General features: G+C 44.0%; 1 protein-coding gene across 1 annotated transcript in view; it reads right to left on the reverse strand.

Moving 5' to 3' along the window:
• Positions 1 to 20,612: 20,612 nt before the first annotated feature.
• The window catches only part of ARMC3 (armadillo repeat containing 3), an 89,890-nt gene continuing 84,833 nt past the window's right edge, over positions 20,613 to 25,669 (reverse strand). Inside the window, exon 19 of the mRNA XM_021696750.2 lies at positions 20,613 to 20,822. Within this exon, the coding sequence (XP_021552425.2) occupies positions 20,613 to 20,822 (210 nt within the window). The remainder of the gene's footprint in view (positions 20,823 to 25,669) is intronic.

Below are 25,669 nucleotides of genomic sequence, written 5' to 3' on the forward strand. Positions count from 1 at the left end.
CCTATGAGAGCAAGGAACCATGCATTTTGGCACCAAGATAAGGATGAATATAATAGATCTACTATTTTGGGGTGAATTCCCAAATATTCCATCATAAGCAAGCCAATCTCTCTCTGCACACATACTGTGATAAGGCATATCGTTGTCCCCAGACCTTTCTCACTCTCTATATTCACTCCTCTTGCCCTGTGACTTTGCAGTTTCTCCCCACCAAAGGGGCAGAGTATATTTCCCAACCCTTTGACCTTGTGTTTGGCCATGTGACTTGTCTTGGCCAAGAGAATGGGGTGCAAGTGAGTGTGCAAGTTCTGAACCTAGGTCTTAAGAGGCCTTGTGTGTTTTCACTTGCGCTCTTGAGATTTAGCCATTTCCCTGAGAAGAACAGGCTTAGGCAGGCCCTCTGGTCTGAGGAGGGAGATGAGAGACATGGAGCAGAGTCACCCTGGTGAAGCCCTGCCTAGATCAGCCAACCTCTAGCATGCCCACAACCATGTAAGCTAAATAAATTGTCCAAAGTTATATGCCACTAGTTATAGTTGTTTATTACACAGCAATAGCTAAGTCATACATCAGCTCATCATCTGGCTGGAGTAAGGAAGAAGGTGGATACGATAATAAGAGAAAAGCGCTTTCCCTCTACTGGTGGAATGCGGAGAGTCAGAAAAGAAGCTGAGAAGGTCAGGGGCCAACCTTCTTATTCTTTCTTTGTTCTTGAGTATGACGGATGGGGAACACAAGTTGAGACATTCTGTCGATTTTGGAAAAGCTGAGACCATCAGGAACCAATGGCCCATTTTCCTGGGTTAGCATGGGGGAGGCTGTGAGCCTCCAAAAGACACCTGCATTTTACTTAACACTGCCAGGGAGCTATCATAGAGCTTGGGCAGGTGTCTGGGCTGGTGGTCATGGCTTCTGGCTTTCCCCAGTCTTTAGAGAGTTCATGGGGGATCTAGAACTCACTGTGTGCTCCAGAAAAGGGGCTTAAAGGGGTCAATGGCCTGACAGAAGCCCGGCATTAGCCAGGGAACATGTGGAATTTGTGGTCAGAGACAAAAGGCTGGGGTCTTGGTGCCAGCATAATGGTCCCCCCTCCCTGAAAGACAGGTCAGGGGCCAGCAGTTCTCCATCAGTTGTCTTACCAACCCCATGGCTCTGCAGACCGCTGACCACCCAGATGTCATCGTGGGGAGAAGTGGGATGGGAGGCGATGCACAAGCGAAACATGCCACATCAAGCATCTACCTAAAAGATGCTGGGTCACCCCCCGCCCCAACAAAGCAGCATCAAATGGCAAGTGGCACATCTCAGTGGTTTCCTCGCTGCTCTGGGTATTGTGGTGAGTGCTCTTGCGAAGTTTAAACCTGTTCCTGAGTGTGGTTTATTCTTTCTTAGAACCTCATTCTTTATAATGTTGTTTTCTCCAAATGGTAACAAATGTTAAGTTTTTAGTTTACAAAGAGCCCCTAAAATCAAGGACCCATCCGAGACTCCAGCACACAAACATCTGCTCGCCAGGACCAGTTAAAACATCTTCCTTCAGCTGTTGGCTCTCAGCAGCTCTTTGTAGCCTGGGTTCAGTTGGACAGGAACAACTGTAAGGGAGGGCCGCGTGGAATTATCCAGATGCGATGTAACCAAAACTGCATTTTCACGGCAGAGAGAACAGAAGCAGGCCTCCAAGCAGATTTCAGAGCCCTTTCCCGATTCTCATGCCCATGTCCTATATCCAGTTTCCCACCTCGTTTTGCATTTCAACGAAAGAGCAGCGCCTTGCAGAGTTTATTTGGCCAATGTCATTTGAGACTGCAACGGGGTGATTTGTGGAGATAGTGATGTGTTAACTGGGCCCCAACTGCTATCCAATACCCCACCCGTAAACCTCTTCCTGGGGGCTGAAAGAGGAGCTGAGCCCTTTGGCAAGTTTACCTTTCATTTTTTCTGAGGCCTTCCAATGTCTTGGCTGCAGCTGGGTGTGCTCTCAGAGCAGAGGAGATGCTCTGGGAAAGCAGAGGTTGTCCATCATGCTGCCCAGCGGGGGGGCAGTGAGAGCTGGAACCTTCCAGGGGCAGCGCATCCCTGCCTCTGTGTCCCAGGTCAGCCGCCCGCAGGGCCCCGGGGCTCAGCCCGATGTGGAAGAATCCCGGGGCTGATTGGATTCTCCAGGAAGAGCCGCATACAACCAAATGACCTTTCAGCTCCTGTAGATTTTATCTTCCCCAGTCAAGCATCCTTCCCTGAGTCTTTATTAAGCAAGGGGCAGGCACCATGCTTGGAACTCAGGACCCATTTGTCAGTTATTCCTTTCGGAAATCGTTTTGCAGGCAAAATGAGATGTTTGATGATTAGCAGCAATCCTTACTTCTCTACGTACGCAATGCTTCTGGACTTAGGATCGGCTCTAGTTTGAAAACACTTAGTTTTGTGACTTTCAAAGTGAAGCCCTGGGTTCAAGGGTCCTGGGTAGAATTCTTGCGATTTGTTCCAAAGACAGTTGAGGGCTGAAGGGATTTGTGGGAAACGTAGTTTCTACTTTTGATGCTTCCTTCCCCCTCGGTAATTGGGAAGGAGTTTTAACTGGCAAGCCGGAGTCTCCCCAAATGCGAAAGAGGTTGTTGGAGGTGGGGGTGTGAACAAGGCCTCGGTCCTGGTGCCTTGGCTCCCCGGGAGGCATTTGGATGACTTACAGTGAGGGATACTGAGCAGCCATGGCACGCCTGCAAATTTATCTCCCTGAACCACGGCCTCCCTGCTCTGTTCCAGCCTCTAATTACAAATGCAAAAAATAGCTAATTTGCAATGGCATCATAAAAAGGGAAAATATAAATGATTTAAGAGCTGCTCTGCGCTATGTTGTTCGTGTTTTACACACTCAGGCAGAGAGGAATTGCTCTTTCTCCGCATGTCGGGAGAGCTCCCTCACATCTGCCAGTTTCTGATTTGGCCAGACTGGGAGAATTCCCACAAAGTTGCAAAGAGGAGGAGGGGTCCCAGGACGGGCCGGTCGCTGGGGTTACTGCTCAAGGCCAGGTGTCTGCCATAATTTCTGATTTGAGCTCCTTGGGGAAATCTATAATGTGGACACAGTACCTGGAGTCTAACTATGATTGCTAGAAATTATTTTTTAACTGTGCTGGTGATGAAATAAGGAGGGTTTGTCATGGATCACCATGGATCATCATCCAAAAAAGACGTAGAAAGGTGTGTGCATGCACAGAGCCATCGATCTGACTTCCTTTTCTTCCTCTCTTCCTTCTTGCCCTGCCCTTGGTCCTCCACCATCCGAGGGGCAGAGGCATGGGATAGAGGAAGGAGCAAGCAGTTTGGAGTCCGGGGCTGCCTCTAGATTCCTGGTGTGCTCCCCGAACCAGTGGTTACCTACAAACAGGGCAGGCCACAACCTCCCCCAGCCTGGCTTCTCCTGGGTGTGGATGGGCATGAACAGCACCTGCTCTGCCTCCCGGGTCTCTGTGGCCATCCCGTGGCCTCCCATGTGACAGTTGCTTGGTCATCCAGAAAGCCCCGGTCCAGCTCTTTCATCCTCTACCCTGCTTACTGCAGAGCCTCACCCTTGCACTGGGCCCCAGCACTCACCTACACACTCACGATGCCTTCGACACTCCCTTGGCACCCGGGGCTGTGCTGACTCCTGGGGGAGGGGCCTGGGGGGTAGGGACAGGCTCTGGTGGAGGCCACAAAAAAAGACTCTTTGCTCTTGAGGAGCGAGTTGGTCCTGTTTTACACCTCCCTTCAGAATGGAAAGGCAACTTCCCTGCGAGTGCAGAGACCTATATTCAGAACTGGCATTGCCAGGAACTGATTAAGAACCCTGAGCAAATCACTTTGCTTCTCTGGGCCTCAGTATTTCCCTGCTGTAAAATAAGAAGGTTGAACAAGATGGTCTCTAGGAATTCTTCAAGCTTTAAATCTCTATTGCTAGAATATTTTTGAGTCTAGGGCAGCTGCTTTTGTTCTATTTACTGTAGATTTGAAATACCCATTTTCTCTGGGATGCTTTGGTTGCCTTAAACACGGTATGACTCGTCATTTCCATCTTTAATGGTGGTATATGTGCAATAGGAAGATAATACATCAAAGTTCTTTCAGAAAAAGTAAAAACAGGGATACCTGGGTGGCTCAGTCAGTTCAGCAACTGCCTTGGGCTCAGGCTGAGATCCCAGAACCCTGGGATCAAGCCCTGTATCGGACTCCTTGCTCAGCGAGGAGTCTGCTTCTCCCTCTCCCTCTGTTGCTTGAGTTCTCCCTCTCTCAAATGATTAAATAAAATCTTAAAAAAAAAAAAGAAAGAAAAGGTAAAAACAAAATATCAATGGACAATTCTTAGAGGTAAGCTTTAAGTAAGCTTCAAATAGCAGATTTTTGGGGGTGCTAGGAAAAAATTATTCTGACATTTGTTAAAAGGACAAGGAAGGCTGTATTCAGGACTACTGCAATAGACATCAAGACTATTGCAGTAGGGGAGAGAAATCAGGCTTAATTCCAAATACAGTAAAGACAGCTAGGGACTGGGGCACCTGGGTGGCACAGTTGGTTAAGTGTCTGACTCTTGGTTTTGGCTCAGGTCCTGATCACAGGGTCATGAGATCGAGCCCCGGATCCAGCTCCATGCTCAGTGCGGAGTCTGCTGAGATTCTCTCTCCTCTAAATCTGCCCTTCCTGCTTGTGCTCTCTCTCTCTCTAAAATAAATAAAATCTTAAAAAAAAAAAAAGCTAGAAATTTATAGCCAAGGAGCAGAGCGGCACAGAGTTGTACTAGGCAAAAAAATCAAGTGGTTATTGCAGGGTCACTTTCCCTGCAGGGGATGACAAGGGTCTATCAGGCAGACTGCCCAACTGGTGCTGGTCAGGAAATTCCTTGTTGGTTTAAGATTCCATTTCTAGGAAAGCCAAAACTGTAATTAAGTCTTGGTTTGATGACCTGGGTCTTAGCACAAGCAAACTCCATTTTGGACCTGTTGTCTTGTTTTTAACAAGGGATTCTTGCTAAACCCATGTAACAGGATTCTCGTTGGAGGCAAGGTATTAAGGATGGGGGAATTCTTACCAAACTGACTTGGCAGGACTTTTGCTACAACTGGACAAGGCAGGTCAAAGACAAGGTCGGAGGATGAGACCTAGTTGAAAAGAAACCTCAGAGGAGCCTGTCTAAAGTTTGGTCAAGGAAAGAATCTTTGTCAGTGGGAGCAAATAATCCATTTTCTAGGACAGTGAAACCCCTTTTAGGTGAATTTTTAGTATAATTATTATCAGATGATAGGTTCTTCATAGATTCTTTACAAATAAATTAAAAGATGGAGGAGGGGAGGATGGTACAGAAGAAGGATAGATGAGATTTGGTTAATGAGATGCAATCCTTAGATCGCCAGTGTGGTCGACACTCCTATTTGCAGGGGAGCTTTGTATCTTGGATTACATGATATGGGGAGAAACTACAGATCTGAGTCAACTATCTATGCCTCTGTGAAAAAGCTGCCATTACATGATGTTTACCAGGTGAAGAGACCTGCTGGAATATTTCTTGGATTTTTCACATCCCATCATTTTGCACAGAAAGAAGCTTTAATAACCCTGTGTACTATTGACTAGTGTTCGGAAGGTGCTAAGTAAATTTCACAGCGTAGACACATATCACATTGTCTACAATGCATGCTTCTATCCCCTCCCTCTTCGTTACTGCTCCATCCCCATGCACACTTAGGATCCTTGGTTCTGGGGGGTTCAATGATTCTGTCTGTAGAACAGTTCAAAAAGGAGAACAAGTTTTCTGGGTCCTAATCCACTATTTTAATTCAAGATTTAAAAATGCAAACAATTTTGAGAGAGAGATTTTGAACTAAGAGGACAACAGAGTGGGTAACTTGCGCCCTCCATCCAGGCTGCCCTAGGGGCTTGGGTAGGGCTGGTCTGGACTCAGCGAGGATGAGAAGGTAGACACAATGGTTCTGTCTTTCAGGAGTTTTTGGTTAATGGGGGAACGCTGCTCAGGGGTACACGGAACCACTGGTACCACTGGTGTGTGAGAGAACTCTCAGAACAGGAGAAAGGTTAGCACAGGTGGAAAAAGAACCCTGAGCATAAACCACCACTAAAGACTTAGAACAGTGGAGACTCAGAAAAATGTCCACTTCTTTTTTTTTTTTTTAAAGATTTTATTTATTTATTTGACAGCGAGAGACACAGCGAGAGAGGGAACACAAGCAGGGGGAGTGGGAGAGGGAGAAGCAGGCTTCCCGCCGAGCAGGGAGCCCGATGCGGGGCTCGATCCCAGGACCCTGGGATCATGACCTGAGCCGAAGGCAGACGCTTAATGACTGAGCCACCCAGGCGCCCCTGCCTGACATTTTTAAATGGCTTTCTATTGTGTTTGTGTGTTTCATGTAATGACTGAGCCTCAAAGTTGAATATCTTAAGACTGTATTTTGTTTACCCTATATTTTCTTTTTTTTTTTTTAAGATTTTATTTATTTATTTGAGACAGAGAGAATGAGAGACAGAGAGCATGAGAGGGAGGAGGGTCAGAGGGAGAAGCAGACTCCCTGCCGAGCAGGGAGCCCGATGCGGGACTCGATCCCGGGACTCCGGGATCATGACCTGAGCCGAAGGCAGACGCTTAACGACTGAGCCACCCAGGCGCCCCGAAAAATGTCCACTTCTATTTGGCCTTCTCAGGATTTCAAAACCTTCCAGAAGCCAAAGAGAAAAATGGCAAAACAGAAGAAACAGACTATCTTTCTGCAAAGGGAAAAGGAAAAATGTTTCTCACTCACCTCAGATATGGAGAGTGGAGAACATTAAGAAAACCAAAAAGCTTTTTGCTTTTCATTTATATGTACGAATACTTTGTTGTTTTCCGTGGAAGAAAGCAGTTTTCAAATTGTATTCGCAGATTGATTTTGCTGAATAGATGTAGCTTCATTTTATTCAATTGGAAAATAATTCTTTTCAATTATAACCCTATTTGCAAACAACGTATTTTTAGCCACTGAACGGAACTTTTAGAGCTGTGATTGAGTGCTTCTTTGTGGCAGTCTGGGAGTTGCGATGTTTGTATTTTCTCGTATTCAGGCATGCAGACTTTGGAACCTGCGTGAAAAGGTGTCCCTAAGCTATAAATGGCACAGAAAAAAAGGGAATGGTTTGCTCTTATCCACAGTCCGAGCGACTTCAAGAAAGCATTCTCTGGTTAATTTGGACATGGCTAATCAGCTCAAGTGGATTCTAGAAAGGACTTTAAACATAAGTTATATTCCAATTGTTTCCATCTAAGTCACTCTCAGTTCCTGGGCTCCTGGAATTCTGATTTAGCATTTCCGTAACACCTCAGTGAATTAGAGGAGCTTTCTGGGTAATTAGCATGCAAATGTGCATTTCAATGCAAGATCTAGACAAGCTTTCACTCTCCTGTTGAGGGATTGATTTTGTTAGAGGGCCCAAGAAGGTATGTTTTTCATTTAGACACGCTTATGGCAAATTCCATGTAGGCTGTAATGGATAAGGAGCCTTATGAGAAATGAGATATATCCCCACAGCAAGTAAAAAATATCTGTGCCCTGTCCTGGTCTGCATCTGCTGGCTGAAAGATGAGGAATCAAGGAATGTTCATTTAAAGCGATTCCTGGGGCGCCTGGGTGGCTCAGTCGTTAAGCGTCTGCCTTCGGCTCAGGTCATGATCCCCGGGTCCTGGGATCAAGCCCCGCATCGGGCTCCCTGCTCCGCGGGAAGCCGGCTTCCCCCTCTCCCACTCCCCCTGCTTGTGTTCCCTCTCTCGCTGTGTCTCTCTCTGTCAAATAAATAAAATCTTAAAAAAAAAAAAAAATAAAGTGATTCCTGCTTTGTATGAATTTAAATTGTTGTAAAGGGGCTTTAAAGAAAGCTTCAGACATTATCTGCAAAAGAACTGTGTTAGAGGACTTTATTAAGTCGCACAATCTGACTTCATTTATTATTTTTAAGAATGACTCCTGTAGGAATGAGAGAATCAAGCCTTTGTTCGGTCTCCTTTTCCTCCCAGGAAGGAGGCCCACTGGAGAGAAGTCTGTGAAGGTTTTCCCCGGTGACATTCAGGAGGACAGTAGCCGTGCTCTCCGGCAAACGGCTCGTCTCAGAGTGCCAAAAATGTGTACCAGATTTCCAAGGGGTTTTTTTTGTTTGTTTGTTTTCATTATTGTTTTTTTGTAGTGGAATATTTTTCCTGTCTGGGTTGAGATTTTGTGGATGGGAGGACACCTCTTGTAGTATGTGAATTCAGACTGAGCAGAGAGGATTTAGCATGTCAGGGGGATGAGGGCAGCTCGAAGCTTCTGGAGCCATCTTTTGACAAGGAAGTGGTTGCCTGACATTTGAGCTCCCTGCCTTTTGAACAAGGGGAAGGGAAGATGAATTGGCCCCTCGGTGGTGGTGGTGGTGCGGAGAGCAGGGAAGCTGTGTCCTTGAATGGGTGGTGATGGGGGCAGAGGATGGAAATGCACCACTTTTTCGCACCCAGGATTATGGGTACGCCATTTTTTTAAGCCTGAAAGGGGACAAAATGTTAACAGCGGTTAGTCATCTCTGGTCATGGGGCTGTGAGTGACACTCTCTACAATGAGACTGTATTGCCTTCAGAATCCTACAGCACTATTTTAACCGTCCCCCCCCCCCCAGCCCCCAGCAGGAGGAGGTCACGAGGTATCACGGAACTGATAATAGCAGGAAGGCACCAAGGCAAGAGCCCAGCCTCGCCTGGGCTGGAACCCCTCCTGAGGCTCCACGAACCCAGACACTGGTGGCCGCAGCATGGCTCCCCACTTAGGAAATCTCCCATTCTCTGCAAGGTGCTCCAAAGGGCCGCCTCTGCCTCCGTCCTCACCTTGCCTTCGCCGAGAGCTGCCCTTGACTGTGGTACCAGCTTCTAGCACATTGATTTATGGAGCTATTTGGTGTCAGGTAATTGCCCATCAATATCCTATTTATCACCCAGCTTGTCACGGGTAGTGACTGCTATTCCACAAAGCCAAGGCCTCTGAGAAAGGCCCAGTGGCTCAAAGCACAGGAAGAGGAGGTAGGAAATGTACCATGGCCAAGTTCTTTTCTTCCCACTTCACTTATTGCTGGGCTTTCCCTTGAGCGAGGGGAGGGAAGGTGGCATGTGTCCAGAGCGGTCGCACGACTTCTGGACGCCAGGAGGATCCCTCGTGTTCCAACCCTTCTCCCCCCAATATCCTTCTTAAATAAACGTGATCTACATTGGATAGGCACAGCATCTGCCTATTCGGCAGGTCATTAAGTTTTTTAAAAAGTACATATGAATAGGCTGGAAAGAAATCTATCAAAACACAAATACTCTGTGGTTGATAGAAAACTTCTTTGCTATATTTGCTGCATTGTCTGCAATGAGCATGTATTTCTTAAAAACAAAATAATGCATTTGTGCCTATTCACTGGTAACTTGAAATTCCACAATTAAGTAGTCATTCATTCGGCTTCCAGTTTTTTATATCTTTAAAATGCAGATTCTGAAGAGTCCATCATTCTAGAAAGAAGGCTTTAGAATTGATGGGCCTCCAGAGAGCGGGCTCTGGTGAGCCTGAGGGTGTGTGGGGGCTGGTGGGGAGCGTGTTGGGAAAAGAGGGTGGAAAGTGGGCTGGGAAGCCACCCTTGCCCACTCCAGGGTTTGCCAGGGGGCGCACGTGCTGACCCAGCACGCTGGGAATCTCAAGTACAGACAGGAGGACGCTCCCCGCTTTGCAGCACTGAATTCCTGGAGAGCCCAGTCATTGTCTGGAGCCCTGGAGATCAGGAAACCCTGGACTTTCCCGGCCCTCCCTTGCCCTTGAGTTTCAAGGGCTCAGCCCAGACGCCCTTGTCTCCTCCGGCTGGGTCTGCAAGGGGAGCAAAGGAAGCTGGAGCTCTGGTTGTTTCACAACAGAAAGTCCCGGCTCCTGACACTGAGTGATTAAAAGTGATTTTTCTTTTAAGAAAAAAGAAGGCTCTTATCATACTCCTAGGGCTGTCAGAAACCATTCGGACAGATTTTCCTAGTCTTGTTTTTTTAGATGCAAACGTGGGAGGGCGTAGCTGTCCTCACCCCAACTCACCCTTACAAACCACGGGGAGAAGAGAGAGGCTTTCCGGTGTGGTCAGGGAGGTGGTTGGCTCCACTGTTCTCCTCACATCCTGTGTGGCCCTCCCCAAATGGAAAGAGGCTGTGGACAGTTTCGATCCGCAGATTCCCCCTTTATGTGGATTATGTCTGAAAATCTGGGTCCCAGGGCATGGTGTGAATGGGCTGAGGAGAGTGAACATTCACTGGATTCATTCTCTGTGCCAGGCACCGTTTTTAACAGCTTTGTGTTTATTCATCTATTCGATTCTCACAACAACCTGATGAGAAAGGAGTATTGTCATCGCCATTTTCTGGGCAAAGAAACTGAGAGCCAGAGTCACTCGCCCAAGACCTCGCATTCGGTGAGTAGCAGAGCCAGGCTATGAACCTGGCCTTCACCCGATAAACAGACTCAAATCTCCCACCATGGTGTTTGCCGATGGTCATTTCAAATTTTGCTTACAGCTGTGCATAAAAGTTTTAAAAATTATAACGAGATACCTTTCCAGGCATTATGCTAATTACAATGTGCTCACAATTTACATCCGTAATTAGGAAACTGGGGAGTGAGTGATTCTATTGCTTGAAAAGGGAGAGTACAAATATTACTCCCTGTGGAAACCACATACCCAAGTCCCAAGAATAAGAATAGCATACCAATGGGTACTGGTGCCCAATGGGAGCCCATCATCTAAATATTCTCAAGGCCCAAGGATTTTAGTGATTAAGTATCTCAATGGCATGAATCTAAAAAGACAAGGAGTTGGGCCAACCAGCTCAAGCCTGCGCCTCTTAGTGCAGGGGAGGAGATAAGGTCTTTTTCCACCTACCCTCCTAGGTTCTCTGGCTGGAGCCTGTAGATTGAACAGACAAAATTCTCATAACAAGAGAAAAGCATACACATTTATTTAATATAAGTTTTACATGACACAGGAGCCTTCATAAGAAAATGAAGACCCCCAGAAAGGTGAAACCTTCGTGTTTGTATACTAGGTTTGATGAAAAGTGAAAGTCATGGAAAACACGATAGGACAAAGGATACGAGCTAATTGTTGTAATGTTGGAGGAAACTTAGCAAAGCCTTTTATTTCAAATTCCTCTCAGAGCCCTTCAGTCTCAGAGATGAGGAGGTTCCTTTCCTCTGGGCATAGGGAGGGCATCTCTCACATGAGGATCCCATGACCTGTTTTGGGGGACACAGGGAAAGTCAGGGAGACCTTTCTGCACCTGGCATTTCTCAAATTCCTTCAGCTAAAAATTTTCATATGCCAAGTGACCATATTTTGGAGTAGTGTGTGAACCCTGTCATCAGCCAACAACAAAACTGGAATAACAAAATTTTAAAGCCAATGGCATCTTGCAACCAAGGCATTCAGTGCAACATGGGTCTCAAGTTTCTTAGACAATTTATTTCATATATTTTTAAATTATTTTTTTATAGAAATGAATATACTCATTAAAAAAGTTGGGGCGGGAGGAGCCTGGCTGGCTCAGTTGGCAGACCATGCAACTCATGATCTTGGGGTTGTGAGCTCAAGCCCCATGTTGGCTATAGAGCCTACTCAAAAAAAAAAAAAAAAAAGTTTGGTTCTATTTTTTTTTAAAAACTTTGAAGAAGAGTTACTTGCAAATCTCTGCTTGGATTAATGTCTTAATATCCACACTTAACCTGTGACATTGAAACCTGAGCTGAAAGAACACTTTGGAGCACTTGCTAAAGACCCACTCTGATCTTCTCTGTGGAAATTTCTAGTTCATAGCTGACCTCTGTAGGTTGTTGTGTCCTTTCTACATGGTGTCTTTGACAGAGATGCCAATGGTACATGAAAAATGATAATAGAACATGTCCTGGGAGAAGCTACTCTGAGCATCCTCTCGCAGGCTCAGAAGCTTGGCCAGCGACAGGCCAAAGGCAAGACTTGGTTTGTTTCCTGGAGTGATTGACTTTATGGCTCTGGACTAGATTCCCAGCCAGACACCATCCCCAATCTAGCCCAGGCCTTCGGGACTATGCCAATAATGTAACGGTGAACCTAAAACTAGGCCTAAATGTAATCAGATGGTTGGTATTTGAGAGATACTCCAAAGCCTTCCTCATTTCTTCATTTGCTTTCTATGGGATTTCATATTTGTGAGCATATTCTCTGAACGTGATGGTGTAGCATGGCACATGGCAATCCTGAGTCCCAGGGCACTCATTTAGTAAAGAACATGAGTGAGAAGGGAGCATTTGACTGATCCCATAAATGTTTTTAACTCACCAATAAGGTCTGTGTAGCTAGTAATTGTGGCTCCCGGCATGGAGAGGGCTTTCCTGTTGCTAAATTTTGGGCTGATCCTTAAAGCCAGCTAAGGTGGGTTCCATATTATTACTTCTGAGTGGGGCAGTGACGACCACCTCTGGCAATTCTTAGCTCCCTTTTTATTTTTTATTTTATTATTGTCTTGTTTGGCTAGAGAAAATAACTGCATAACGAAAATCTCATCTCACTGAACACTTAAGTTTTCTCTCTCATCCTAATCCTTAAAGGAATAAATAATTGCATATAAGCCAAGCTTTCCATTCTGTAAGCATCTATCCTATTGATCTCTCTTTCTGCATGTCTCTCTTATATGTATTAATAGAGTTAAAATTAAATTTTTTTTCCGGGAAGCAAATAAACGAAATCACACAGCTAGAAAATTGTGTATGCAGGATTGACTTTCAGTGATTTAGCAGATAAATGACTTGATAATATAAATATAAATGCATTCATCTGGGGTTTTCAAGGTTTTTTCCTTCTAAAAGTAAAGACCATGGAATCAAAGAGGAAAGATAGGCACTAAGATTTTTCAAAGAAAGGAACCTATAAATAACTAATTGGCCTATCACTTGATTTGTATGTCAGATATGTGAGTACTTGGAGAGAACACTGTTTGTTTCAGCTGTTCTCATCAGTATGATTAATGACTACTTAGAAGTGCTTGATTCCATTTGTGTGCCGGCTGTTCTTGTGTAAAACAAACTGGGACTTTCTCAAGATAATCAGAGTCGGACTGTCTGCAGGATTTGGGGGCTGATACCTATGAGCTGGAAAAGGAATTTGACGGCTCTCAGCTCATCATCTTGAGGACAGACCCAGACGCTCGTGATTGAAATATCCCCAAAACAGATGCTGATTACTGGGCACTTGTAAGAACAAGGGCCTGCTCCTTTGCAGATTTTGGATGATGGCAAGATCTTAGGCAATATGGAGCTTTATGCTCTGTTAGTGAGTTAACAAGGACCTGAGAAGTCTTCACTACACAGATTACTTTAAAAGGTAAATATGAAAGAAGAATCATTCAAAATCACAGGCAAGCTGGGCCAAGCAGCAATACAAAATCATTAAACCATGGAAGCAATGCTCCACGCTTTCCTAATGAAGCACTCACGACAGGTTGCATCCTGCGGGTAGGCAAGGGGTTGGTTACACGGGAATGCACACATGCAGGATGAGGGTGATTTCAGCCCAAGCTCCAAAGACAGTGAGCGTTTCTGAATTTTCACTTCCCGTCGCACAAATTCAAAAGTGGCTGTGCAGTCATTAGCTCCTCTACACGGAAAGGTAAAAGGAAACCAGTACCTAATCAGAGATGACAGTGTTCTTCTTGACCACACGGCTTCTTTCAAAAGTACTCAAATGAAAATGAAAATCCCATTTTAGTCTTTAAAGTCAGTTAGTTTAAGGCGTCAAGACAGTCAACAAATATCGTTCGAGTTATCCTTGTGCTAGCAAGTCTGCCAGTAAGGTAGTTGCCAGACCTGAAATAGCTTTCCGTCTCGTTGCAGGAGATCAAAGCATAATAGCTTGCAGTTGTCAGCTGCTTACTATGTTTAGCACCGTACTGAGCACATTACAAGCACTATCTTATTTTTATTTTTATTTTTTTTAAGATTTTATTTATTTATTTGAGAGAGAGAGAATGAGAGACAGAGAGCATGAGAAGGAGGAGGGTCAGAGGGAGAAGCAGACTCCCCGCCAAGCAGGGAGCCCGATGTGGGACTCGATCCCGGGACTCCAGGATCATGACCTGAGCCGAAGGCAGTCGCTTAACCAACTGAGCCACCCAGGCGCCCCCAAGCACTATCTTATTTATTCCTCAGAGCAACTTTATGAGGTCACTATTATTACATCCTCATTTTTAAAAATTTTTATTTTTATTTTTTTTAAAGATTTTATTTTATTTATTTGACAGAGAGAGAGAGAGAGACAGCTAGAGAGGGAACACAAGCAGGGGGAGTGGGAGAGGGAGAAGCAGGCTCCTGGCCGAGCAGGGAGCCTGATGTGGGACTCGATCCCAGGGCCCTGGGATCATGACCTGAGCTGAAGGCAGACGCTTAACGACCGAGCCACCCAGGCGTCCCTTACATCCTCATTTTAAAGACAAGAAAATGCTCAACATCCCACAGCTAAGAATGGTAGATGGAGGACTCAAACCCAAGTTTCTCTGACTCCAAGGACCATGTGTGCTCTGAACTAGTCCCCGATAGTTACGTGCATTAGGAAAATGGCAGTGCCGGGCAGTAAGCATATGGGGAAAAGCCAAAATGTGTGCCAAAGATAGGGTTATAGAGGTCATCAGAAGAGCAAAAGGCATCTGGGGAAGCTTAGGGGAGAAAGTGAGGCTTATCTGAATCTGGATTTGAACTTGTAGACAAAAGATTAGTGGGATGATATTGAGGATAATTACCATACTTTCTCACCAACACTCCTTTGTCAAGAAAGAAAATTTGGACTCATGAGTCATTGAGCTGATACATAAGTCATTGAACTGATATATAATAAACTTTTATGTATTTATATAAAATTTTATAAAAATGTATATATATAATTATAGAGATAATGGCTAGGGTAGGTTTCCATAACCATGTGTCAATTATCTCTATTTTATAGATGAGAAATTCCATAAAGCCTTTTATACTGTAAGGATTGATCAAGCTCCTGGGAGACAAGCCTCCATGAGTTTCCTTTGTTTCTGCATGTCTTTTAAACAGAGGCTTCCTAACTGCCCTTTGTTCCAGACTATCTTTTCATGGATGTTGGCACAGAGCCTGGGAAGATATAGTGTCTCCCTCTGGTGAAAGGGTAAGTATGTTTATTGCCCATTATAAAAGATTGGGCTCTCTAAGCCTAGGGTCCCCCTCCTGAAATGCAATCCACTGCACCTGTAGGCATCCTTCTGGGTCTATCCAGGTTGTCCCCATGACACTTGGGAGCAAGGAGGATTAACACACTGCACTGGCTCATGCTGCTTGCTGTGCTATGAGTAACAAAGTCCTTTGTCTCTGACCCAGGAGTCTCATGTCTTATGCCAGCAACCACGAAACTGTGGCAGTTAGCTTGCCACTGGGGTAAAACCTCAGATACTTCACACTTCAGAAGACAGGAATATTTTTCTTTTCTTTTCTAGAGAGGTCAAATTTGTCCTCATCCTTATAGAAAAAAAAGGCATCTGCTTTGGCGTCCATTGGATTAATATCAAGTAGATCCATCTTAGAGCCTAAAGAAACGAAGGAAGACAAAATGGCAGTGTTGGGGGGGGCTCCCCTGAATGTTAGCCAGGTGCTCAGAGATGAGGCTAAGTAAAGTACAACTATTTCCATGTCCATACCCTCAAAATGCTCATCACTGAAAGCAAGGGTTGACAAACTGGCCCATGAGCCAAATCCGGCCCACACGTTTTTCGGTAAGTACATTTCTATGGTTTAGGCATTATCGGTGGCTGTTTTTATGCTACAATAGCAGAACCGAATGGTTGCAACAGAGACTCCATGGCCTGCAAAGCCTAAAATATTTACTGTCTGGCCTTTTACAGAAAACACTTGGTGACCTCTGATCTAAAGAAATAAACAGATTCATGTAGAATAAAGAATTCCCCCCAAATGTGCTGAAGAGGTATGAACAGAACATTATGTGAGCATAGAAAAGAGAGCTGTAGGGCGCCTGGGTGGCTCAGATGGTTAAGCGTCTGCCTTCGGCTCGGGACATGATCCCAGGGATCGAGTCCTGCATCAGGCTCCCTGCTCAGTGCAGAGCCTACTTCTCCCTCTCCCTCTGCCGTTCCCTCTGCTTGTGCTCTCTGGCTCTGTCTATCTCTCTATTAAATAAATACGTAAATCTTTAAAAAGAAAAAAAGAAAAGAGAGCTGTAAACACAGGCACATACACGCTTGTACACACACAAGATATTACCATGTTATTCCTCTGCCAAAGGAGTAATCTGGAGATATGACTTAGGGAGTTTTGGGAGATGGTGCAATTTCCTTTAGAATTCTTCACAGAAAGGCTGGAATACACATACTGGTGGTGATAGTTGCTTTTTCCCCCCCCTCTAACTCAGTACTACTAAGGGTTGGATCAACTGACTCTATGAAAATTACATGGAAAATATCACTGTTTGGGGGTAGATTCTTAAAGCAATGCAATAGTAACAAATCACTTATCTACAGTTTAATAGTTAAAGATACTATTCTTTCATTAAAATGACCTGAATATCATCATATAGATAACTGACAAAAGCTTTGCTTAGGCTTGTGCTCTTAAAATCATGAATATAATTATTTTAATGATAAAAGTGGACTTGACTTCAAAGGATCGCCATCAAAGCGTCAGGTGGGAATATATAATGACTTCAAAAAAGGCTCTTGCAGAACTCAGGACAAGAGATCTGTAGGATCTGCCAATAAACAACCCACAAATCACAATTTTACAAATACTAAGTATTGTTGGACAGGGCAAATTCTATTATGATTTTATGTATGAATTCTATAGGCCTTTAATATTGAGAGGCAATATAATAGCAACGGTAAAGGGCCAGATTTTAGAGTCAGAGCTGAAATTAAGTTGTGCATCTACCTTTTTTTACCCGTATGACCTTAACAAAAGTACTTAACCTCTCTGTCCCTCAGTTTACTCTTCTGGAAAATAAGAAATATTTGCATATTGTATACTTTGTATAATCCTTCCATGGACACTATGTTGTTTAGGAATTTTACAAGGAACAAAACTGAGGCTCAGAGAAGTTAAATGACTTATCCAAAAATCACTCAGCTAGTAAGGAGCCAAGTTTTAAATTTGGACTGAATTTGTCACCAGAGGCTCTGCTCCCAAATCTATATGCCTAATAACTCTGCTGTGGAGATGAAATAAGACCATGATGCAAATGACAGACGGGTGTGTGATTAGGGGCAGGAAGGGATGCGTACATATGTGAGTATACACACTGAGGCCTTTGATTCTGACAGAGTAACAACAAGCTACTTTATAGAAATTGTTTTGAAACCTCACAACCACAACAGCTGCCAGAGTTCGCACACTATTTAGGTGACAGGGTAGGATTCTAACTCAGATCTTCTTGGTTCCAGACATCACCCCATATTTCCCGGGTCTAGTTCTGACCGAATCACATGCTATGTCAGCCCAAATCACGTAATTCCTGAAGGAGATCCTCGGCATTTTCTCCTCCCACTGCAGTGGCTTAGAAGGTCCTGTATTCCAGATAGTGCTGCTACAAAACAGAGGGGTTGCTGTCGGCCTGGGTCCTTGGGAGACTGTGTGAAGCAGAGCCCCTTCTACCAACCTGGGTTTGACATGTAAAGTGACAAAAGAAAAGCTACTGCGATCAGAAATCTGGGGTTTATTGCCACTGTATAGATGTCTTACTGAAATACTGCTGTCTTTGACTATTCTCCAGGTGAATTATCTTTTCCTCATTGGTTTACAGAAACTCTTTATTTGTTAAGGATATTGACATGGTGTCTGTTACGTATGCTGCAAATGTTTTCCTCCCTATGATTTTGCTTACATTTTATTTTGCCGAACAGAAATATTTTTGCTGATGCTGTATTTTTCTGAACAGGAATTTAAAGTTTTACAGAGCCAAACTTGTCAGATATTTTCCTCTATGGCTTCTAGTTTATCTGTCAGAAATAGAGAGGATGTTCCTTTGCCAAGATAATAACTTTCTCATAGTCATTTACTGAATAGGCTATCATTGTGCCCTGCTCCTGGCAGAAAAGCTATTTTTATCAACACTAAATCCATATATATATATACACACCTATATATAATCCATATATATATATATATAATGTATCTGTATCTGTACTCTTAATATTGTTCTATTTTTATGCCCATTCCATACTAATTTCTTACTTTTTAATATATGTTCTGATATATAATAGACACAATTCCTCTTCATTTTTTTATTGCAAATATTATTGGCATACACATGTATTCATTCTTCCAGATAAAGTTTACTATTTGTCAGGTTTCAGAAAAGAAAATGCATTGGGATTCTAAATGAGTTACTAAATGTGTATATTAATACGGGGAACACTGAAATCTTTATATTGTTGAGTTTCCATCAAGGAAAATGATGTGCATCTTCATTTATTCAGATCTCATTAAAATTTTATAGTTTTTCCTGTGTATTTCTTATTGAATCTATTTCTAGGTACTTTATACTTTGTGTTGCTATTGTGAATGTGTTGTCTTTTGGTAACACAAAATAGATGAACTTCGAAGAACTGTCTAAAAATAGAATTGAAACTCAAACCTGTGCAATAATTACCTAGAAGCCAGTTGAGAGAGACATTATACATAAATGTTTCTAAGATGAGAAAAGGGGTGGGGGATGGCCCTTGGCTTGGACCAGACTGAAGAATATCACGTCTACATGAACCACAGCACAGGGGCTCTGAATGCAATTTCTGCTTCATTCCATTTTGCTGTTAGGCCATTGCCTACAAAAACCCTTTCCAGAACTTACTAGGAGGTTGTTTTTCAACAATGTTATTTTCTATATTACATTTGTCATCTGTATGAAGCTCCCAAAGAGGAATCCCCCTGGTCTTTATTCCTCCTGAGAAACTGCTTTGTGCTTTTAGCTAGCGGACCCTATTATAAATCATGTAACTGATAGCATTTCCCACTGCATTGTCTGCTAGAGAGCTTAGCGTCAACTTCTCACCCACTGCTAACATATGCATGGGATTTTCATGGATGCATTCAAATTCTAAGCTTATTCCTGGCCTTGTCGAACTTTCTTTCCAACATTTATGCCTGTTTTTCATTTATTTTTATCTTGTTACATCTTACATATCTTTGTAATCCACTTTAAATGTGTTCTGGATCAAAACAGACTTGAAAATGCTTAGACGGGTATAATCCACGCACCAGTTCACGAAATTGCATGATAAATATAATTACCACACCATTTGATATAAAGAACTTTATTTTGAAATAAGGAAATACAAATTCTTTGAAGTTACCATCGGTTTGTGTAGAATCATCTCAGCCTTAATTTCTAAAATCAATCTGACTTTTGAAAACCTTCTAGTAAAATGATTACAGTAAACTTTAGACTTAAAGTCAGGCGAGGATATATATACTTTATGAGAGTCATCATATTACTAGTTTTGATTTATCTTTTAAAATGTGTGTTTGCTCCCTGTTTCATTCTCAATACTGAAAACACAATTTCTCACAAAGATTTACTCTCTTTCTATATCTAAAATTTTCCAAAAAAGAATTTTTAGGCTACATAAATTCAAAACAACTATTTTTGTGACCCAGCATGAAAATGTGTAGAAGCAAATCAGAATTGTTTTTAACTGGAGGTATATCTTCAAGTAAAACAAAGATAGGACCAAAGACAAACACAGTTTATGGGAATGGGTTTTAGAAAGATTTTTAGTTCAGTGAAGTATATTAGACAGTGTTCTTAATAATACGTTGTTTTAAGTGTGAACAAAAAAATTTTAGAAAGGAATTTGTAATACTAAAATCGATCTATACATATTCGAACTATCAATAATCTGACTTTAAGAAAGTGGGACAAGGTGACTGAAGACATAAAACACTATTGAGTTTACGGGGCGCCTGGGTGGCTCAATCGTTAAGTGTCTGCCTTCGGCTCAGGTCATGGTCCCAGGGTCCTGGGATCGAGTCCCATAGCAGGCTCCCTGCTCAGCGGGAAGGCTGCTTCTCCCTCTCCCGCTCCCCCTGCTTGTGTTCCCTCTCTCGCTCTCTCTCTCTCTGTCAAATAAATAAGTAAAATCTTAAAAAAAAAAAATACTACTGAGTTTATTTAACCAAGTGTTCCTGAACCATTCTGGGCGTGAAGAATGACAGGCATGAGGCCACGGTATTGTCCCAGGAACAGCGGCCGGCAGCTGGGTGCTTTACCACATGATTCCCAACGGACAGAGAGGCTCCTCGGGAAATAGTGGGGTGGATTAATTTTGACAATAATAAACTTTACATGAGGGACAGTGAGCATAATAGGATCTAATCAGACTGAACTCTTGCCAAGAACCTGAAATCAGAACCACCACCACCACCAAGTTCAATCCAAGTGTCCTCATTTCTACACAGAGAGAACATTTCTAATACTTTTATTTAAAGAAATAAAATCAATTGGTGAACTTCATAAGAAGTGTATATAATGCACTTCTTGTGTGAACCCCTTTTTGTTCATTTGGTAGCTTAGAGATATCTGTAAAGATCTGCCTCTTTACTTCTTAACTTCATCAACCCGCCTGGATGGAACATGAGGTCAACGATATACACCTCAGCGGGAGGGAGAGCCTCAATCAGTCCCTTACGAGATTCATTCATCAACTTAACTTCATTCCAGGCTCTGCCATACTCCCCACGAACCAGAGAGCAGCCGATGCCAATTTTATCAGCCAGCGCCTGTGGGAGAAAACACAAGATCAACCAAAAGTGAGGAGGGAGAGGGGCGGAGAAAAATCCTTAGCTGGAAGACCCACCTTGTTGAAGGGGAAATACACAACTCTTGCAAAGAAGTGCTTAGAAAGGAGGCTGGAAAAAAGATGTGGAATATTGTGATAGGAGCCAATAAAATGTGGTAAGTTCCCTTGTTCCCCAAGATCCTGTAGACTCAAAATCTCTGTGTAGGTCCTGCTGGGAAGTGACATTTTTCAGGCAGTTACACTGCATTGTATCAGCACAAGATTGATAACGTCATTGGAGAATAGCTATTCCACGGGCTTTCAGCACTACCGCATCTATCAATCTTTCCATGCTTCTAGGCTGCTCTGTGGGTGTGCTATGCAGTGGGATTGAATGGAGGGATCAAACTGGTGGGGACCTCTTTCTTGCCGATTTATTCTGTGTGATGGGGACGCTGCCGTGAGCAGGGGGTTGGCCCTTTTTGGGATGCCTGATGCCACTTCCTCCAGAGTGGCTTATGTTCCTTAGAAGCGCTCTCTTCAGTTTGTCCTGATTTTGAAGTTATTTAAAAAGTACCTTTAAAATAATCTGGAAACTTCTTAGCCATGTCATAGTGGATTAAGAGACTGCTCAGACTGCCTGGATTTGAATTTTGGCTCAGCCACTTACTAGTTGTTGTCACCTCAGGCAAATGACTCAGCCTCTCTGTACTTCTATTTCTTCATCTGAGAAATGAGGATAACAACAGTCGAACCTCCTTCCTAGCAGGGTGGTTATGGAGATGAAGGGAATGAATACGTGTCAAGGGCCTAGAGCTATGAATGCTGCACAGAGTAGGTACTCAATAGGTGTTCCTAGTAGAAGACAAGAATTGTGTTGTTTTAAAAATCCATCTATATATTAATGTGATTTATTGATTACCTACTGTGTATTGACTTCACCAAGGTAGTCTTTTTTGGGTGGACCAAGATAATTAAGACATGGTTGTCACTTTTAGAGCCTTCCATCCTATCAAGTCTGAGCCTGCCTGGCAAACAGTCAACTAGAATACAACAGGATCCAAATGGATGGCATTCTGTGGTATTGTCATTTAAAATAGGAAATACGGGTTTGGTCTTTGTCCCGTTTCTGGCACGGAACTCCTAAACCCTTGGAATTTCCTAAGTGATGAGAACGATAAAAGTGTCTTTCCTTATGTTAATGAGGTGACTTCTGGACCGCACTTAAGGATGGGGGCTGTTTGGCAGGGGAACCAATCTTATGATTGGGTTACAACATTTAGTCCCACCCTGAACCTGGGGAGGGGAGAGGGGTTGCAGGTTGAATCAGCCCCCAGTGGCAATGATTTCATCAATCATGGCTATGAAATGAAGCTTCCCTGAAAACCCAAAAGGTGAGAATTCGGAAAGCTTCCGGATTGGTGACCCCGTGGAGATTCAGGGAGAGTGGGGCGCCTGGAGCAGGGCACAGAAGCTCCAAGCCTTCTCCCCCTACCTTTCTCTATGCATCTCTTCCATCTGGCTGTTCCTGAGTTATATCTTTTTATGATAAACTGGTGATCTAGTAAGTAAAATGTTTCTGAGTTCTGTGAGCCCCTCTGGCAAATTAATCAACCCTGAGGGGCTGTGTTCTTGGGAACCTCCAATCTATAGTGGGCTGGTCAGAAGCGCAGATGACAGCCGGGCTTGTGACTGGTTGGCTGAAGTTTGTGTGGCGGGGAGGGTGCAGTGTTGCAGGAGTGAGCCCGTAACCTGTGGGGTCTGACGCTGTCCCCAGGTGGGTAGTGTCAGAATTGAGTTGCATTGACCTAGCTGATGTCTGAGGATTGGCTGGATGTATAAAACCTGCTCCCCCCACCCCGGGCCTGCCACCCCTCCCCCCACTGGAATTGGTACAAGAATCCTCTTATACTCATTGTCTAGTGGGGTAGAGAGTCAAAAATAAACATGTTCTCTGAAATAATATTTATTGCTCTCTTAACTCCATGTCAAGGCACTTTAAATCATCAAAATAATCCTGTGAAATAGATAACGATTGCGTATCCCATTTTATGGAGAGTGAAACTGAGGCCAGATCATTTTCCTGAGGAAGGTCACCGTAAGTGGTGACCTAATGTGGAAGCCAGGGAATCTGTCCCCAGAGTCTGAGTTCCTAGCCTCAGGGTGGTACTGCCTCCCACTGAGTTGAATGAGTTCCCAGCTGAAAGTCTCCATCTTCTCTGCAAAGTGCGAAACAAAGTCGTCTGCTTAGAGGAAGAGGCAGAGATGAAAGTGTTAGTAGGACAGACATGTGGGGCAGAGCTGCTGCGGGAAAAGGAAAAGCCTGTGACCAGGAGCTGGAAAAGAGTGGCCAGGCCAAATGACTGTCCACATGAGTTGGGCACGCTGACTCGGCTGTGGCACTCCCCACTGTCAAGTTCCATAGCCCGAGTGTCACAGTGGAAAGGGCAAGCAATCCGACTGGCCCCGGGGGGACTGGCAAGGCAGTAGGGAGGACGGATGGGGTCAAGAAAGTGGGGGAAGTTAGTGAGCCAATTATAAGGTCTAAGGATAATTCATCTAGGCTGCCAAGGGGGAAAAGTAAAGCCAAAAAGGAGGCAACAAAGTGGAAGAAAATAGGGAAGATGAAGAGTATTCACAGGAGTGAACAATTTAGGAGGGTGGAAGGATAAAAGATTTTATCATTGGTATTAGCGGTCAGGCCGTCAGGGGTGGGCAAGACCCAGCTAATGAATTGTGTCACTCCATGCAGGTGTGAGGGTAATAGATTGAGTTCGGCATAATGAGATGGACTGAATGTTCGTGTCTCCTCCCCCGCCCACCCAGTTCATATGCTGAAACCTTGATCCCCAGTAGGGTGGTATTGGGAGATGGGTCTTTAGGTAGTTAGGTTCAGAGGAGGTCATGAACATGGAGCCCCCACTGCGGGATTAATGCTTTAGTAAGAAGAGGAAGAGATCAGAGCCTCCTGTCTGTCCGGGATGTGAGGACAGAGGCGGAAAGTGGCCACTGCAAACCAGGAAGAGGGTCCTCACCAGATGCTGACTCTGCTGGCACCTTGATCTTAGACTTCCCAGCCTCCGCAATTGTGAGAAATAAATGTTTACTGTTTAAGCCCCCCAGTGTATGGTATTTTGAGACAGCAGCATGAGCACACTAATACAGTGCCTAGGAGATGCTCGGGTGCAGCCAGCTGGAGCGCAGACAGATCAGGAATCAGGAGAGGTCTGTGGGACAGAGGAAAGAATCTGGGCACCTTAGGCAGTTAGTGTTTAAGGTCACGTGACAGGAGGACTGCACCGTAGAAAGTACATAAAGTGAGAAAAGAGTCTGGGTTGGAACCGTGAGGGACCCCCACATTGAAGGGGCGTGGAGGAAAAGAGGTCACCAAAGGCCACTGAGATGAGGTGGAAAGAGAGGACAGAAGTTACTAAAGAGAGTGGTGTCAAGGGATGAGAAGGATCAGTGACAAATTCTTTGACATATCAAGTAAGACAGGGAGCTAAGGCCAGGCTGCAGTGGGCTGAGGAGAAAAATGAGGCATGCTAAGGAGGGACTGAGATGACTAAGGTGCTGAGATGACTTTGAATTTTGACCTGGAATAAGAATTGTCTACAGATAGAAGCAACGTGGTAGGTTTGATTCAGACAGGCATGGGTACGGGTTCCAGCTGGGCCTCTGGTTGACCTTGGGTAAATTCTCTCTTTGAGTTCGGTGTTCTTGTCTTTCAAACAAGGGTAGTAATTTCAACCTTTGGCATTTGTGAGACTCTTCACGATTGCATTTATCAGGTGCTTGACACGTAGCTCAAAATGATGGTAGTCATGGTAATAGGAGCCATAGGAGTAGTTGTAGCTATGATGAGAAAAGATTTCTATTTCCTCTTTAAAGAGTACAGACTTAACTTTAGATTTTAAAGGAAAAACAGCTAGTAGAGAGAAAGAGATTTAAGGAGGAGAAAATTTGATAAAGCAAGAAATCCAAGAAAATACGGAAGGTTGGCATTTGGATTAGAGATAGAATTCGCTCAGAACTGGAAGCAAGATATACATGGGTGTAAAGAGGTTTGTAGGTATTTGGGAGGGGATAGGAATCTTATACATTCAGTCTAGAGTTCAGAAACCATTTTTGCAGCTCCTATTATATTCCAGACACTTGACACAATGGAGAAAAAAATCACCCCCTCTTTCTCGTATCTGATCCTTCTTTAGTGTCCCCGTCTCGGTGAATAATGCCATCATGACCAGTTGCCCCGCCCAGGACCTGAAAATCACTTTGTTCTTCTCATGCAGTCCCTCATACCACACCTAGGCAGACACCCAACTGTTTTAAATCTCCCTGTAAATTCACACCTTCTTCCACGTCCTCACAGCTATTGCTTTAGTAAAGGTCACCTCTATTTCTTGCTCCAATGACCTTCCAGTTGGTCTTCCTGTCTCCAGTCCTGCCCCTGCTCTAATTGATTCCCCATTCTGTTGCCTGAACGGTCTTTCAAAATCATGTTGCTGCTTTCCCCTTAACAACATTTAGTGGCTACTCACAGATTTTAGGATCAAGTGCAAACTCACATGGTGCTTTGTGATCTGGCCCTTAGCCTCATCCAACCCCTCCTCTTTCCTTCATCCAGACAAACTACTCTACACTCCTCAGACGGACCAGGGGCTCTCATTCCAGTTATTTTGTATAAAATATTGGTTTGTTTAGAATGCTCTTGTCTTCCTTCTTTACCTGCTGAAATCCTACTTAGCCTCTAATACTCAGGCTGCATATCACTTCATCCCCTGAAACTTTCCCTGACATCTCCTTAGAACCCACAAGTCGGGCTTAGGCACCTGGGGTAGGGGCTGC

This window comes from Neomonachus schauinslandi, chromosome 5 (genome assembly GCF_002201575.2).
Source record: "Neomonachus schauinslandi chromosome 5, ASM220157v2, whole genome shotgun sequence".
NCBI classification, from domain to species: Eukaryota; Metazoa; Chordata; class Mammalia; order Carnivora; family Phocidae; genus Neomonachus; species Neomonachus schauinslandi.